At 38.2% G+C, this 18,165-nt stretch overlaps 1 protein-coding gene across 42 annotated transcripts in view; it reads left to right on the top strand.

Annotated features, from left to right (window-relative positions):
- Window positions 1-18,165, top strand: part of LOC101731739 (cell wall protein DAN4) — a 45,141-nt gene continuing 26,976 nt past the window's right edge. For all 42 annotated transcript variants that reach the window (XM_031906179.1, XM_031906189.1, XM_031906207.1 and 39 more), the window contains exons 1-8: window positions 1-145; window positions 4,746-4,838; window positions 8,111-8,143; window positions 10,443-10,567; window positions 11,916-12,197; window positions 14,968-15,105; window positions 16,382-16,541; window positions 17,537-17,584. In XM_031906179.1, the coding sequence (XP_031762039.1) occupies window positions 4,802-4,838; window positions 8,111-8,143; window positions 10,443-10,567; window positions 11,916-12,197; window positions 14,968-15,105; window positions 16,382-16,541; window positions 17,537-17,584 (823 nt within the window). In that variant the 5' untranslated portion in view covers window positions 1-145; window positions 4,746-4,801. The remainder of the gene's footprint in view (window positions 146-4,745; window positions 4,839-8,110; window positions 8,144-10,442; window positions 10,568-11,915; window positions 12,198-14,967; window positions 15,106-16,381; window positions 16,542-17,536; window positions 17,585-18,165) is intronic.

Raw genomic sequence — 18,165 nt, 5'->3', positions numbered from 1 at the left:
ACACCCTGATTTTCTTGTTCCTTGTCAGTCGCTGCTCAGCCCCACGAGTGAAAGATTTAACAATATTGTCTGGGTTGAGTAGTTTTACATCAAATCCGCTTCTTGGTGTGAGAGGAGAGGAGCCTTCAGTCTGACTGCGCATCAGGTAAGAACAAGAAATAACTCTGCATTTTATTTATTTACTCCTTTTATCTGTAGAATATCGGGTATTATTGCCACTTTATGCACAATAAATTATTAAAACAAAAAGAAAACTTAGGTGAGTTTAATTTAGCTATTTATTATGCAACAAAACTGCAACAAATTCAAAACCAAAAATACACCATCTAAAAGCTGTTGAGGACATGTAGAAGTTAATGTCAGCTCAGATTATAACTCAGATTTTTAAAAATAATTTCCTTTTTCTCTGTAATAATAAAACAGTACCTGTACTTGATCCCAACTAAGATATAATTACCCCTTATTGGGGCAGAACAGCCCTATTGGGTTTATTTAATGGTTAAATGATTCCCTTTTCTCTGTAATAATAAAACAGTACCTGTACTTGATCCCAACTAAGATATAATTACCCCTTATTGGGGCAGAACAGCCCTATTGGGTTTATTTCATGGTTAAATGATTCCCTTTTCTCTGTAATAATAAAACAGTACCTGTACTTGATCCCAACTAAGATATAATTACCCCTTATTGGGACAGAACAGCCCTATTGGGTTTATTTAATGGTTAAATGATTCCCTTTTCTCTGTAATAATAAAACAGTACCTGTACTTGATCCCAACTAAGATATAATTACCCCTTATTGGGGCAGAACAATCCTATTGGGTTTATTTAATGGTTAAATGATTCCCTTTTCTCTGTAATAATAAAACAATACCTGTACTTAAGGGATCCCCAACCTTTTTTACCCATGAGTCACACTCAAATGTAAAAAGAGTTGGGGAGCAACACAACCGTGAAATAGGTTCATGAGGGTGCCAAATATGGGCTGTGATTGGCTATTTGGTAGTCCCTATACAGGAGGCTCTGTTTGGCAGTACAACTGGGTTTTATGCAACTAAAACTTGTCACCAAGTCAGGAATTCAAAAAATAAGCACCTGGTTTGGGGGCACTGAGAGCAACATCCAAGGGGTTGGTGAGCAACATGTTGCTTAAGAGCCACTGGTTGGGAATCTCTGCTGTACTTGATCCCAACTAAGATATAATTACCCCTTATTGGGGGCAGAACAGCCCTATTGGGTTTATTTAATGGTTAAATGATTCCCTTTTCTCTATAATAATAAAACAGTACCTGTACTTGATCCCAACTAAGATATAATTACCCCTTATTGGGGCAGAACAGTCCTATTGGGTTTATTTCATGGTTAAATGATTCCCTTTTCTCTGTAATAATAAAACAGTACCTGTACTTGATCCCAACTAAGATATAATTACCCCTTATTGGGGGCAGAACAGCCCTATTGGGTTTATTTAATGGTTAAATGATTCCCTTTTCTCTATAATAATAAAACAGTACCTGTACTTGATCCCAACTAAGATATAATTACCCCTTATTGGGGCAGAACAGTCCTATTGGGTTTATTTCATGGTTAAATGATTCCCTTTTCTCTGTAATAATAAAACAGTACCTGTACTTGATCCCAACTAAGATATAATTACCCCTTATTGGGGGCAGAACAGCCCTATTGGGTTTATTTAATGGTTAAATGATTCCCTTTTCTCTGTAATAATAAAACAGTACCTGTACTTGATCCCAGCTAAGATATAATTACCCCTTATTGGGGCAGAACAGCCCTATTGGGTTTATTTAATGGTTAAATGATTCCCTTTTCTCTGTAATAATAAAACAGTACCTGTACTTGATCCCAACTAAGATATAATTACCCTTATTGGGGGCAGAACAGTCCTATTGGGTTAATTTAATGTTTAAATTATTTTTTAGCAGATGTAAGGTATGGAGATCCAAATTACCGTAAGACCCCTTATCTAGAAAACCCTAGGTCCTGAGCATTCTGGATAATAGATCCAATATTTGAATACACTATATATATATACACATACATACGTATATATAGAAAAGCTCCTTTCCACTTAGATGAAAAGGACATTAGAAGATTTACTAGCGCCATCTCTATTGAAGAGACAGGAAGTCAAAATCTGTTGTAGGATCTAGTCATTTTGTTAGTATAAAGGATTTACGCTGACAATTAGACGGGATTAAAAGGGATGAGATTGGGTTGGGCCATTGCCTTATAGACAATAGGTGACATTTGCCTTTAAGCCCCATACAGATGAAAGACTGGCATTGATGTGGTCACAGTGTTCTTTGTACTTTCCCAGGAGGGGTTTCTCAGACCCTCTCAGATTTATATGAAAAGATTTGTTTACAGGAGCTTTTTGTTTATAGGCATTATATTCAGGAAGTTGTAACTCGGCTGAATCTTACAGCTTGGGGTTATTGAGCATATTAAATAGAGGGGGCAGTAGAGAGGTTTTATAGATCGACAAGAGGTTTTCTCAATATACACGTTAAATACTTTTTCCCCCACAGGATGTAACATCAGTTGTTTTTTGTGTAACAGTAAGCTGTATTGTTATTATTGATATTTATTGTTTACCTTTAATTTGTAATCTATAATAATATTGGTCAGCTATATTTACATGGGGTGTTGCCTTATGATATGGTTACCAATAGTGCCTTAGATCTGTAGTACTGTATGGGAGGTTGTTACAACACATTATGGGGCAGATTTATTATGCAGTGTTAAAAATGGTCACAAATTTTGCCCCACATTGCCAGGCCTTGCCGAGTAAAAATGGTGCAAAATCAGCACAATGTTTTTACAGGTTTGTTCTTCCACTGGAACTTTGGTAAAATAACGGCGTTCGGATGGTGAACTTCTCCATTTATTCTACACAGCTTTACACTGGTTTTTTGGTGAATTTCATTTTACACATCATCTGTAATTGAAGGGTTCATCCTGTTACAGGTATTAGACCTGATATCCAGAATTCTTGGGACCTGGGGTTTTCCGGATAAGGATTCTTTCAGTAATTCAGTTTTTTTTAACTTAAATGTCCAAAAAAGTTATTTGAAACGTAAATAAACCCAAAACCTTTGTGAAAATAAAATTGGAAGGAATTAAAGAAAGAGAAAAGAAAGGGGAAGGAAAGGAATGAAAGGAAAGAAAAGAAAGAAAGAAAGGGGAAAGGAAGAAAGGAAAAAAAGAGGGGAAAAAGGGGTAAGAAATGGGAAAGAAAAGAAAGGAAAGAAAGAAAGGAATGAAAGGAAAGAAAGAGGAAGGAGAGAAAGGAAGAAAGTAAAGAAAGAGGAAAGAACGGAAGGAAAGAAATGGGTAAGGAAAGAAAGGGAAAAGGAACAAAAGGGGGAAAAAAGAAAGGAAAGAAAGAGGTAAGAAATGGGAAAGAAAAGAAAGGAAGGAAAGGGGGAAAAAAGAAAGGAAGGAAAGAAAGGAATGAAAGGAAAGAAAGGGGAAAGAAAGAAAAGTAAAGAAAGGGGGAAGAAAGAAAGGAATAAAAGGAAAGAAAGGGGAAGGCAAAGAAAGGGGAAAGCAAGAAAGGAAAGAAAGGGGAAAAGAGAGAGAGGAAGAAAGGAAAGAAAGAGGAAAGAAAGGAAGGAAAGAAAGGGAAAAGAAAGGAAAGGAATGAAAGGAAAGAAAGAGGGAAGAAAAAGGGAAAAGAAAGGAAAGGAATGAAAGGAAAGAAAGAGGGAAGAAAGAAAGGGAAAAGAAAGGAAAGGAATGAAAGGAAAGAAAGAGGGAAGAAAGGAAGGAAAGGAAGGGAAAAGAAAGGAATGAAAGTAAAGAAAAGAAAGAAAGGGGTAAGGAAAGAAAGGAAGGAAAGAAAGAAAGCTTGCAGCTTTCAAAATATGCACTACTAAAGGTTTGTAGCGGAATCTCAGAGGCTTTAGTCCCAAGCTGAGATAAGCAGTCATTACTTTTAATAGGACGGCAATATTAATCCCCAAATTTAGCAAATCAAACCAGAAGTCTATTAGTTCCGGACATTCCCGCCAGATATGAAGATGTGAGGCTGTGTTACCATATTGTCTCCGATAGTAGTTATTAACTGTGGGAGGGGGGATTTAGGATGTACAGCAGGGGTCTCAAACTCGCGGCCCGCGGGCCATTTGCGGCCCTCGGTACAATATTTTGTGGCCCGCACCAACGCCGAATGAATGGATTGCGATTTTTATTGCGATTCAAGGGATAATGCAAGGCACGGCGGGCGGGAGCTGCTGATTGCGGAAATGACGTTATGCCATCATAACAGTTATTATGGGAAGACGTAAGGAGCTAATTGTGCACACAGAACGTCTTCCCATAATAACCGTTATGATGGCATAACGTCATTTCCGCAATCAGCAGCTCCCGACTTTTTTTTGTGAAATCCCTTATGCGGCCCAGCCTCATCCTGACTTTGCCTCCTGCGGCCCCCAGGTAAATTGAGTTTGAGCCCCCTGATGTACAGTATGAGGGTATAGTTGTCGCTAGTATAAGAGAAAAACCAGAGTTCCGGTATATTTGGTCCATTTGAGTATATCCGAGTCTGGTGGTTCATTGTTGGTGTTGTTAAATGCAGAATAGTATTGAGAAATATTTAGTAGATGATAATGTAGATATTCTATAATGTAAATTTGGTTTTCTTTTTTTATTTTACATAATAACTTTGGCTTTAGGAAGCAGGTAGGACATAACCACAACTAAGTATTTTTCACCTTGTTTAGATAAGACAGAGGCTGTATGTCTGGAACGTAACCAGAGCGCCAGTCCAGCTCTTAATATGGACCTCAGCACCATCCTTGGGCTTCTCCTGCTGGGTGAGTCAGTAGAACCTCTGTTCTCTCCACTTTCAGTTATTACATTATTGCTCCTACTGCTTTAAAGAATATGGGGCAAATTTATCAATGGATCATTAGTCAATAGACTTTATTTTTCACGTCAAATGAATTAATTATGTCAGTGGGAATTTCTTCACATTTTTCTTCATGCCTAATGCATTGGCGTCAATGGCCATTTTTTTTCTGGAGTTTTCTTTCCAGAATTATATTTTCTCTGCTCAAATTTTGCTATGAATCCGTATGGGTCAAAACAATTTGCTCATCCCTAGTAATGTTTTCTCTATACATCTAAATAGCAAATTACAAGTAGGCAACTATTCTTAATACAGGGATCTTTTCTCCTGAATGCTCAGGTAGGAGGTTCATAAGGTAGAACACCTGTCTCTGAATCCTCACAATATTCCTATTTGAAAGACATCTGTATATACTCAGTTAGATAAGAGTAAGTACAAAGACTTATTGATATAAAGACACTTACAAAGCAGTGAGCCAGAGTAAGGACCATATCTCAGGTTGCACTTCCCAGGGGGGCCAAAAACATGGCGGATTATGGGTTTTTTTGGATCCCCATTCCCCCATAAATGAGTCAAACTGCCCCAGTTTGCAATCGGTTTTTGTTATTGAAGATTTTTGAATTATTTAGCTTTAGAATTATTTAGTCTCCCATAATTTTGACAGCTCTCTGGTTGCTAGGGTCCAATTTTCCATAGCAACCAGGCAGTGGTTTGAAAGAGAGACAGGAATATGAATTGAGGAAGGCCTTAATAGAGAAATTAGTCATAAGAAGTAACAACAATAATAAAACTGGCCTCACAAAGCAATAGTTTTTGGCTGTCGGGGTCAGTGACCCCCCACTTGAAAACTGGAAAGAGAAGAAGGCAATTCATTTAAAAAATAAAAAATATAAGAATAGACCATTCTATAACATACCAAAAGTAAACCTGAAGATGAACCTCCCCCTTAATGCAATTTAAGACACTGCCTTATTGATGGTGCTTGATTAATCATCTTGTAGTTGTAAAGCGGAAACTTCGCAGCTAGAACTACAAGATGACTAATTAGGCACCATCAATAAATGGAAGTTTTTCCACTGTCTTCTGCAGATTTTAAAGTCTATTGGGTTCATTTGGAAATAAACTACTAATTCTCCTTTACATGTTGCCTTAAGGGTGAAGACACACAGGGCTACTAGTAGCAGCTACTTGATGTGGCTACTAAAAAAGACAATGATGATTATTTACTGATAATTGTCTCTACGTGTGTTTTAGCAGGGGCAATTCTCAGTATTGTCTATGGCAGGGGATTTTCTGGGGTTTAGTAGCTGTGACAAGTAGCTGCTACTAAGTAGCTCTGTGTGTCTTTGCCCTAAGCTGTGTGTTTGTGTCAGAGCTCTGAATAAAATGTATGTAAATAACCTGCTGTGTAGCCAGGGGGGGCACATTTATACATCAAACAACAGATAATCTCTTTAATTACAATGGTTTTAGTACCTAATCAGGGAAATGAAAGTCAAATGTCATTCATGGTTCTCTCAATAACTCTACAAACAAAACCTCTTATTAACTAGAATATTTTACTTGTGAAACTGGTGTTACCAGTCATGTCATTTATTTTCTAATTAGTTATATTCCTTGTGGGATTCCCTGAAGGTCCAGGTTAAGTTCCTCTATTCCAATGGAAACTCCTTCATGAATACCCTAAGGCTAATGGACCAATTAGAGTTCCCCATGTTATCATTGCTAAGTGCCTACTATGAGATATCCCATATCTTAACCCAATGTCTAGAATTTTCTCAATAGGATCCTATTTAGACATTCTTTTTTTAGGGATTTGCCTTTTTTCTGTGATAAAAACAGTACATTGTACCTGAAGAAGGCTTAGGGCTCTGGCACATGGGGAGATTAGTCGCCCGCGACAAAACTCCCTGTTCGCGGGTGACTAATCTCCCCGAGTTGCCATCACCTGCCATCCCACCGGCGAACATGTAAGTCGGCGGTGGGATGGCACACGTGGCGGCGTGATTTCGGCAAATTGCCGAAGTTGCCTGTGCAGCATGTACCATCCCACCGGCGACTTACATGTTCGCCGGTGGGATGGTACCATAGGTGGGGGATATCGGGAGAAGATCCGCTCGCTTGGTGATGTCCTTAAGCTAGCCTTGCAATCCTGTTGGGTTTTTTAATGATTTAAACTTTTTAAACTGATTAGCAAGGTTCTTCACATTATCGAAAACCTTAGATCCTGAGCAGTCTGGATCATAGATCCCATTTAAACAAGTTCTTTTGGTCTCTTTCTTAATTTCTAAACCAGCTTACTGGTCCAGCCCAATGCCTGACACTAGAATTGAATGGTATCAACTGGAAATTAATATCTGGCTTAATTTTTTTCTCTTCCATTCTATACTTTCTTATATTTTAGCCCATCAAGGCATCACTTATAGTGATGAGCGAATTTTTTCACCAGGCATGGATCCACAGTGAATTTGGGGAATTTTTTTGTTGCACATCAAACTGGGCGCGGTCAAGTAAAAATGGCTGTGATCACGTAAAAAAGGCTGTGGTTGCGTCAAAATGGGCGCGGTCACGTCAAAACCCACGGACGACAAAAAATAGATGTGGGCGACAAAAAAATTGCGCTACACGTGCGTTTTGCGAATTTTTAGCCGTTTCGTGAATTTTATGGAGAAGTGAAACGGGACAGATTCACTCATCACTAATCACTGAGAATAATGCAGTTTCATAGAACAAAGTAAATCAGGTTTCTTTCATTTTAAAGTTTATCAGTAAAACTATAAAGAGGCCAGATATAAGGGTTCAAATGTTGATCTTCACAAGTGCCGTGGCACATAATACAGTAGGTGCCAAATTATTCCCCAATCTAGAACCCACAGAGGGAGAACTTTCTCTTGCAGTATTGGTAGGCGGAGATCGTGCCTTTAACCATTCACTGGATTAAAAATAGTTTTCCATTAAATACGGGGTTCCCCAAAACCTTGCATCCCCAGCTCTCCATAGAGAGGGGAAAACACACAAACTGGTGATTGTTGTAGGGGCAGCCCAAAGGCCCAAACTGGCAATCTGTGGATTCTGGAAAATACCAAAGGGGCTGCTGTAAGATGCAATACACCTTTGTGAGGTACAGACCTTTTGTTGCACTTTGCCTTGTTATGATAAATGAGCCCTATAGGCAGAACAAATTAGTGCAAAGTAACATTAACACTAACCTTTTTTTTCCTTCTTTTTTCGCCCTAGCTTTGAACTCAGTACAAGTCACATACGGAAATGGTAATGAACATCTTCATATATTACCAAAGATCTCATTATGCTGCACGGTTGGTTATCGTATCTGGAATTGGGTTGAAAAAAAGTGGAGGGATGCTACAGTAATAGCGTGTAGGATGGTGTGCCAAAATAAGCCCCACCCACATTTATAAGCCACAGCCAGTGTTATTATAAGCCCCACCCACATTTATAAGCCACAGTCAGTGTTATTATAAACCTCACCCACCAACACTTTCTGTTTGCCCACTTAAAAGCAATGTCATTTTGCTATTGCCATGTACTGAACAGTTTGATGCCAAATGGAGATGAGAGATTACCCAAAGTATGTTTCCTGTAGGGACCCCAAAATGAAAATAGTACATATAAATCTTCTCGGCCGGCAATTCTGCTTCTGCAAACACAGTCCCCTGTCTGCGTATTATGTATCATAACACAGCACAACCCCAGCTTATATGATATTACCCCCCCTTTATTTAATATATATATATATATATATATATATATATATATATATATATATATATATATATATATATATACTGTATATATATATATATATATTGATATTATATCACCATCCCTCAGTCTGCTCCTCAATCCACCTTTCTCTCGTATTCTCTATATTCATTTTTTACCTCTCAGGAGTGCAAAGGAGCAAAAGAAAGCTCCAGTATTACAACACAAAAGTTCCTGGATTTAAAACTATTGAACCCCCTACCCCTGAAAGAATGCTAATAAATAATAAAGTCCCTACACAATTCCAGCACCGGTATCTGGGAATACCAACTAGTTCAATGAATTTGAGATGACCTCTAGGGTGGGCAAAAAAAGCCAAAGATAAACATCACAAATAGCATCAGAAGGAAGGTTTGCTATATGCCTCGCTGTACTGGAACCTACTCTGTCCATCCTTAAGCATAAATGTCTGCCTTATCAATGGTGAATACTGGTGGTGCTAGAGGGAATAACTGCCTTTGCTGCTTATTCAAAGAGAAAGGCTAGGAATTATACCATCATCCTTTCCTGGTTAGACTTTTGTGACCTTCTACTAATCAGCCTCCATAAGAAATAGAGGCTGCTTTATTCCTACAAAGGATAAACTGGCCCCACTATTCTTCTCACTGGAGCTCAAATTGCTCATCTAGCAAACTTGCCTCCTCATAACACCACATAATCTGCCCTCACACAGGGTATTGCCACCAGGCTATTTTCTATCAAGGCCTTGGCATCACTCTTCCCTCTGGGTTACATCCACCAATGAGGCCTTTGTTGTCTCCTCCTTTCCTTTGATCTACTCTCAGCTACCCATCTCCTTAGGTTGATGATGGGGAACTTCTACTTATCGTTATTAATTACAATAATCACTGTGTTTTTGATAACATAATGACTAATGTAGTGTTGCTATGCAGCATTCTCATTGCTGAATCATGGCTTGTTCTAAAGCTTGTCCCAAATATTTTAGAGATATAATGGGAGCAGTGGGACATTGTAAGGGTACGTCATTCCTCCAAAGAACATTAGATGTCTTCCCTTTTGTTTCAATGAAGTCTTTTCCATTCCCTACAGCAGGGATCCCCAACCTTTTTAACCTGTGAGCAACATTTAAATATAAAAAAAAGTTGGGGAGCAACACAAGCATGAAAAAAAGTTCCTGGAGGTGACCAAAAAAAAATGGTTATTTTGTAGCCCCTATGTAGATTGGCAGACTTCAGGAGGCTCTCTTTGGTAGTACCCATGGTCTTTATGCCTCCAAATTAGAAATTCAAGAATGAAGATCTGCTTTGAGGCCACTGGGAGCAACATCAAAGAAGGTGGTGAGCAACATGTTGCCCCCAAGCCACTGGTTGGGGATCACTGTCCTACAGAGACTGGGTCTTTTCACCAAACCTACATGTTCCCTGCTGTCTTAAAGTTTTCTCCCCCAAAAATTCCACCTCAAATTCCTCCATAACGAAACATCTTCTTAACCTCAATAAACAAAAGAGTTGAGCCTACTTTACCCCCACATAATAACTTAACGGGCTGTACATATTTTACTATTTCACCAACAATGCTAAATTTATATGAACTAAACCCCTGTTTAGTATATTACTACTGCTCACAAGGTTAAAAAGAAAAATGTTTTTATTACCATAAATCAAGGGGCAAAATTGGTTAAAAACACAGTCTAACCCATAAAAACATCAGTAGCAACATTTGAGGTGGCCCTGTCTCCAAATTTGAATCTTACGTATGTTCCTACCTTCCTTCCTAACTGTCAGTTATCCATACCTACCTGTGTTGATATTCTTATCCCCCTCAGCTCTTCTCTATCCATATGGCCCGGGACTTGATACCATCAACCCAAAAAGTGATGATGGTGGATCAGGGCCAATACAGCTCTCAATGAAAATCCCTGTTTTTGGAATGGCCTTTTCATCATTGTATGTAAGTAAGTAGGGGGTTTGCAGAGTTCTGTTCTTCCTAATTCTAATTTTTTTCATAATGTTATTTATACAGCACCAGGATATTAATTACAATTTTTTTGTGATTCGGTTCTGAAAAACTGTTGTATCTGTGCATACATTTTGAAAAACAAGGATTCTTAGTCATAAAACTGTGGTCCTATTGTTCATAGAATGGAATCTCCCGGTCACGTAGCATATTATTAGGAAAACTCCTGACCTTTGCTTTATTTTTTTTTTTACCATTTGTACTTTTTTGTGCAAAAATATAATATATGGGGGGGGGGAAACATAATTTTTGAAAGTAAAAAAAGTAAAAAGTTGCCATTTAAAAGCTGTCAAGCGCATGTATAAGTTGATGACAGCTCTCTGTTTCCAATTGGCTAATTTTTCTTTTTGACACTTATTTGTGTGACAAAATAAAAAATGTAAATTTTTCTCACATTCCTGAATTTTTTCGCCAGGCATTAATTTGCAGCAAATTTCCGCATTTCGCCGCTGGAAAGTTGTGGTTGTATCAAAACGGGTGTGAGCATGGCAAATGGGCGTGGTCACTAAAAATGGGTGTAGTCACGTAAAAAAAGAGACGGGATACAAAAAAAAAGACGTGAGTGACAGAAAAAGTTGAGCGGAAAATGCGTTCCGCTGATTTTTCAACATTTTGCAAATTTTCATGTTGATTTCGCGAATTTTACACCGAATCAAAACAGAACAGATTCGCTCATCACTAGATCTGTCCCATTACTTTAGTGTCAGGAATCATTATAATTATTATTATAGGGGGACCTTGAACATTTTTAAGTATGGAGAGTGATAGAAAAATGTCCTTTTGCTGATTTGCCCATTTGTTTGATTTAATCTTTGAGCTTTGAACTGTCCCATTTCGCTTTGCCAAAAAAGTTGCAAAACAACAGGAAAATTTGTGAAACAGCAAAAAATTGGCAAAATGAGTTTGTTGCGCAACTTTTTTGTCATCGCACCTTTTTTTTTGTTGCCCACAAACCTTTTTTTGCTACACTCACATCCATTTTGATGTGTCTGCACCCATTTTTACATGACTGCGCCTTTTTTTTTTTTTTACATGAGGTGAATTTTCACTGAAGTTTCAAAAAACAATACGCCAATGCCGAAATGCAAAAATTTGTAACAAATTAATGTCTGGCGAACAAAATTTGCTCATCACTACTTGGCAGCTTTAAGCTCACAAACCCGAAACCATTTTTTCAACATTAAGCTATTTTGGTTCATCATTTCTTTGGTTTTGATGAATACACAGTACAAATTTTATTGAAACCGAAATGCATTAACAAATTGTGTTTCTTACCCGACAGGTTAGCAACAATGGTCTGTTGTCGTTTAATGCATCAATAGGATCGTACGTTCCCAGTAATGTCACCAGTTCATTAGGGAACCCTTTCCTTGCCCCCTTTTGGGCCGACGTGTACAACATAAATCAAGGTGACATTTATTATCGGGAAAGCACAAACACAACACTACTGTCCCAAGCTACAACTGACATTAGGAGATATTTCCCTAATAAGAACTTCTCTGCGAAATGGGTCTTTGTGGCAACATGGAATAATGTCAGTTATTATGGATCTACTTCCAACAAGGTACTGGTTATATTACATTTCTTACGTGTCTTATGTGAAACAGTTTAAAAGGGGCAGAAAACCCTAATTTCTTTTGAAAAAACCCCACCATTTTTTTCCATGATTTATTATGCAACAAAATGGTGACAATTGCTTCATGGTTTTAGAGGTTTTCAGGTCATGGTGTCACGATCTCCCTGAGGAGACGCCGTGGAGTACCAGGAAGGCCTGAAGACTGGGTAACCCGGAGTGTAACCATAGATCACAGAACTGGTGTCAGAGGCCATGATGATAATGAAGAACTTTAACACTAGTGACGTAACAGTGCACACAATGGAAATACACACTGCGTATATAACACGGCAGGCAGAGGCAGAATCCAAACAGGCAAAAGGTCAGGGCAAGCGGCAGTCAAGTGAAGTCAAGGACAGGCCAAGGTCAAAACCGGGAAATCAAGGCAGAACTAGGAAGGGCTCAGGAACAAGGCAGAAGGCAGGATCAGGACACGGAACTGGAGCTTGGAACCAGCGAGAACAAGAATAGACACAGGAACAGGGAACACGGAGGCAGGGTCACGAGAAACAATTAATGACCAAGCAAGGGGCAATGGTCAGGGAAAGGCTTATAAAGGGTGAAGATTAGGAGATGGGAAACACATGAGGTTAATGAGGTGGGCGGAGGAAAGGGAGCAGACAGAAAGTAGACAAGAGAAGAAACCGACAGAGCCCAAAATGCCTCCAGTGGCTATAGAGGCAAATGCATGCCGTCAGGAACACCCCAAGTGGTATTCGAATCCCGGCTGATCCTGACACATGGTCAAAAAACTAATGGTTTTTGCAAAAATGTTTTCATTCATGCTTTTTTGTTTTTTTTTGATAAATGCAATTCGTGGAAATAAGTTTAGTATGGATGCACCGAATCCACTTGTTTGGATTCATCTGAACCCCCAAATCCTTTGTAAAGGATTCGTCCAAATAACAATCCAAATCCAAATCCTAATTAGCTTATGCTAATAAGGTTTTGGAAGGGTTAAATGTCTGAAAATTTTGGAAAAACTTTTCAACTTCCGTGTTTACATGACAAAATGTCATGTGATTTTTAGGATTCGGATTCATTTTGGCCAGGAGTGTGGATTTGGCTGAATCTGAATCCTGCTGAAAAAGACTGAATCTTGGCTGAATCCCAAACCGAATCCTCGATACAGTGCATCCCTAGAATTTATTCGTGGTTTAAAAAGAATATATAAATCCAAAAAAATCAAGTTTTATTATTTATAATCAAGTAAATTGCCCCTAATTGTTGGCATAAGAAACGCTCTAGTACTCTTGAAGGTAAAAACAAAAGAATCTTTGTCATTTTGCCTTTTTTTTCATAAACCCACAATAGTCTTAACTACTTCAAACCCCCATGCAAAAGAACATCTGTTTATACCCTCCAGTATAAAATCCAGCTAACAATTGTTACCTTGGAGTAAAGTATCTGACAGAAGTAAGACATTTTCACCGTTTCACGAAATATTCAGGAATTCTTCAGCAAAGTGGGGGAGAGATTTGCTCATCACTATATCAGATAGTACTGTTTCTGTAATTCATGAAAATTATGAGAGAAAAATGAAATCTCAAATTTTTTTTAAATTGTACAATTGTACAATTTTCGAGCTTTGTCATTTAATTTTTTTTTTTTTTAAATTAGAATGAAAAAATTCAGCTGTGTTCTTTCAACATTCCAGCTTTTTGTATTAAGTAGAATTTATAAAAAAAGAATGAAATAATGTTTTTCTGATTTGGGTTTTCTCATGAATATAGGCTAATAATCAAGAAAAAATTGTGATTAAGTTTAATTACAATTTTTTTGCAGTTCAGTTAAAAAAAAACTGTGCAAATGCATAGTCAGAGAATGGCGGTCCTATTGTTCATAGAATGGAATCTCCCTGCATTGTAGGGTATTATAAGGAAAACTCCTGACAATTCGTATTTTTTTGTGGAAAAAAACCCTGATTTCTTTGCTATTTATGAAGCGTCAAACTGTGACAAATGTGCCATGTTTAAAAGTTGTCACAATCGGAGTAGTTTTTATTTATTTATCAACACTGACCAAATTTGCTCATGGACAGTAACCTACAGTATGGCAACTTGAGATGGGCGAAATAATTCACATTTGGCCACTGGCAAATTATTTCGCGAAACAGGCGACATAATCAGATGTGTAAAAATTCACTTTCCTGCAAAAAATTGTTGCCCGTGTAAAAAAAATTAGTTACATGCGTCAAAAAAGTCACACGTGCCTTTTTTTGTGTCAAAAAAATAATGCGTGCAACAATTATTTTTTGATGCACCACACATTTGCAATTATTTTGCAAAATCTTTTCAATGATTTGCAAAGTTTCCGGTGAAGTCAACGGGAAAAATTTGCTCATCACTAATGTCAACCAATCAAATTGTTGATTCATATATTCATTGTTCTACCTGCATCTGACTAGAAAAAGCTAATCACTGATTGGTTGCTGTGGGTTACTGCCAAATGGGCAGATTTCAAAAAATGAGCCCCTATATATTGACAGCTGTAATTTTTCAGTTGGCTAATCTTTCTTTGCTTTGTGCTTTTAGAGGTTTTCTGGGGGTTTTGACACTTTTATTTGTGCGACAAAATGAAAAATTCACACTTTGCTCATATTTGCACATTTATTTTTTTTTAGTTAGTGCTTTTTTATTTTTTTTATTTTTTTGATTATAAAGAAAATGTTGCCCTTTCCTGAAAGAATCCCTGTTACTGACAATAACTTTACTTTTAGGGGGACACATTTCAGGCTGTGCTTCCTACTGATGGAAATCTTACCTTTGTCATGTTTAACTATGGAGAAATTGAGTGGACAACTGGCACTAGTGGTGGTGGATCGAGTGCGACAGGACTTGGGGGTACAGCTGCTTTGGTAACAATGGAAATGTGTTTTTTACTTCTTTGTTTATAATTTGTTATCCCAACTGTAACTACTCATTTGTAGCTGAACTTCTAACAGTGAACTACTAAGTATGAACCCATGGGTAATGCATTTAGGAGGAATATTTTGAGCGGAACAAATACATTCTTATTATGATATTTGTGTAAGCAGAAAACTATGCATTGAAAGCTTATTGTTCTTAAAGGAATACTGTCATGGGAAAACATGATTTTTTTTTACCCATCAGTTAATAGAGCTTCTTCAGCAGAATCCTGCATTATAATCTCTTTTTTTCCATGGGGCTAGCCATATTCTTCATTTCCCAGGGTGCCACAGCCATGTGACCTGTGCTCTGATAAACTTCAGTCTCACTTTACTGTTGAGCTTCAAGTTGGAGTGATATCCCCCCCTCCCCCCCAGCAGCCGATCAGCAGAACAATGGGAAGGGAGCAAGATAGCAGCTCCCAGTAGGTATCAGAATAGCACTCAATAGTAAGAAATCCAAGTCCGGCTTGGGACTCCTCCAGTTACATGGGAGTAGGAGAAACAATAGGTTAGCTGAAAGCAGTTCTAATGTGTAGCACTGGCTGAAAGCTCAGACTCAGGCACACTTCACTGCTGCACTGCAAGTTGGAGTGATATCCCCCCCCCTCCCTCCCCCAGCAGCCGATCAGCAGAACAATGGGAAGGGAGCAAGATAGCAGCTCCCAGTAGGTATCAGAATAGCACTCAATAGTAAGAAATCCAAGTCCAGCTTGGGACTCCTCCAGTTACATGGGAGTAGGAGAAACAATAGGTTAGCTGAAAGCAGTTCTAATGGGTAGTGCTGGCTCCTTCTGAAAGCTCAGACTCAGGCACACTTTACTGCTGCGCTGCAAGTTGGAGTGATATCCCCCCCTCACCCCTAGCAGCCGATCAGAAGAACAATGGGAAGGGAGCAAGATAGCAGCTCCCAGTAGGTATCAGAATAGCACTCAATAGTAAGAAATCCAAGTCCGTCTTGGGACTCCTCCAGTTACATGGGAGTAGGAGAAACAATAGGTTAGCTGAAAGCAGTTCTAATGTGTAGCGCTGGCTGAAAGCTCAGACTCAGGCACAATGCACTGAGATGGCGCCTACACACCAATATTACAGCTACAAATACATTTGTTGGTAGTGATGAGTGAATCTGTCTCGTTTTGCTTCGCCATAAAATTCGTTTGGTTATGGGCAGCTTCCCAGGTGCTAATTTGTCCCTTAGAGTTAATAGATATTGTGTTCCCCATAGGCTGGTCTTAACTGTGGTGGCACCATGGCTTGCTATGTGATACCCGGGTCATTGTCTCCTTCCATTATTAACATCTCATCCACAAGTAACGTTGGCTTTCCTGGGCGCTGGGCTTTCCAAGTGAATGATCTGACTCCTGGATTTCCTAATGTGATTATTGGTAAGATTATTGGTACATCATGTTCAATTTGTAATTAATAGTGACTGCAGCTTATTTTCCCGTTGCATTTTTATGATTTTATGATTTCAATCCATTTATATTACTTCTTCTTAAGGTGTTTATTTTCATGCCTTGGTACGAGTCCCCAGTGTTTCAAGATAGCGAGTCGCTAGTGATGAGTGAATCTGACCAGTTTCTGTTTGCTGAAAACTTTGAGAAACTACAGAAAAATTTGTGAAACGGTGAATTTGCAAAACACGGGTGTCGAATGACTTTTTTGTTGCATGTGATTTTTTAATGCGACCGTGCAACAATTTTTTTTGACATTTTCACTGTTTTTTGAATCTATTGAAGGATTCGCTAATTTTTCGGCAAAATGGGACAGATTCGCTCATCACTACTCATCACTACTTAGGGGCTGATTTACTAAGACACGAATTCCGACCGAATTGGAAAAATTCCGATTGGAAAACGAACATTTTGCGCCTTTTTCGTATTTTTTGCGATTTTTTCTGCGCCTTTACGACTTTTCGGAAATTATCACGACTTTTTCGTTACCAATACGATTTGCGCGAAAAAACGCGAGTTTTTCGTAGCCATTCCGAAAGTTGCGCTTTTTTCGTAGCGTTAAAACTTAAAAGGCGCGACGTTTTGCGCAAGTTTTAACACTACGAAAAAAATCGCAACTTTTTGCGCAAGTTTTAACGCTACGAAAAAATAGCAACTTTCGGAATGGCTACGAAAAACTCGCGTTTTTCCGCAAAAATCGTATTGGTAACGAAAAAGTCGCAATAATTTTCCGAAAAAATCGCAAAATACCGATCATTACGAAAAAAACGCAATCGGACGCATTCGGCCCGTTCGTGAGTAAGTAAATGGGCCCCTTAGAATGGGAATGTCCCCATCAGAATTCAGAGTATAGTTATATAGTTAGAGCTGCTCACAAATGTCTTAATATTAATTTTGAGGAAAAGGTTGATTTGTTTTCTTTACAGAAACCACATCAGTGACAACAACCCCCATGGAAACTACAACTACAAAAGGTAAAACAACGAATTAGAGATTAATCAGATTAGAGTCTATTATTATTAAAAAAAATTATTTTTTTTTTACCAAGAACAAGCTTTTCTTAAACGTAAATGTCACATATGTAAGGGAAAACTCAAATTGCGAAAACTTGATTTTGTTTACTTGTGGCGAAAAATGTAATTGCCTGAAAATCATATTATTCTATGTTTATGTTTATAAAATTGACTTGATAAAAAAAAAACATTAAATTTCAAAATATTTTGAACACATCCCATTAACCTGAGTCAGTTTGCCTATTTGTGACAAGAACACTTGGGGGCACATTTACTAACCCACGAACGGGTCGAAATGAGTCCGATTGCATTTTTTTCGTAAAGATCGGTATTTTGCGATTTTTTCGTATTTTTTGCGATTTTTTCGGCGTCTTTACGAATTTTTCGTTACCAATACGATTTTTGCGTAAAAACGCAAGTTTTTCATAGCCATTACGAAAGTTGCGTAAAATCTTGCGATTTTTCGTAGCGTTAAAACTTGCGCAAAAAGTTGCGCTTTTTTCGTAGCGTTAAAACTTATGCGAAACTTCGCACTTTTTAGG

The sequence above is a fragment of the Xenopus tropicalis genome, chromosome 7 (genome assembly GCF_000004195.4).
Source record: "Xenopus tropicalis strain Nigerian chromosome 7, UCB_Xtro_10.0, whole genome shotgun sequence".
NCBI lineage: Eukaryota > Metazoa > Chordata > Amphibia > Anura > Pipidae > Xenopus > Xenopus tropicalis.
The sequence above is the reverse complement of the archived record's forward strand: the minus strand, read 5'-3'. Positions and strand labels throughout refer to the sequence as shown.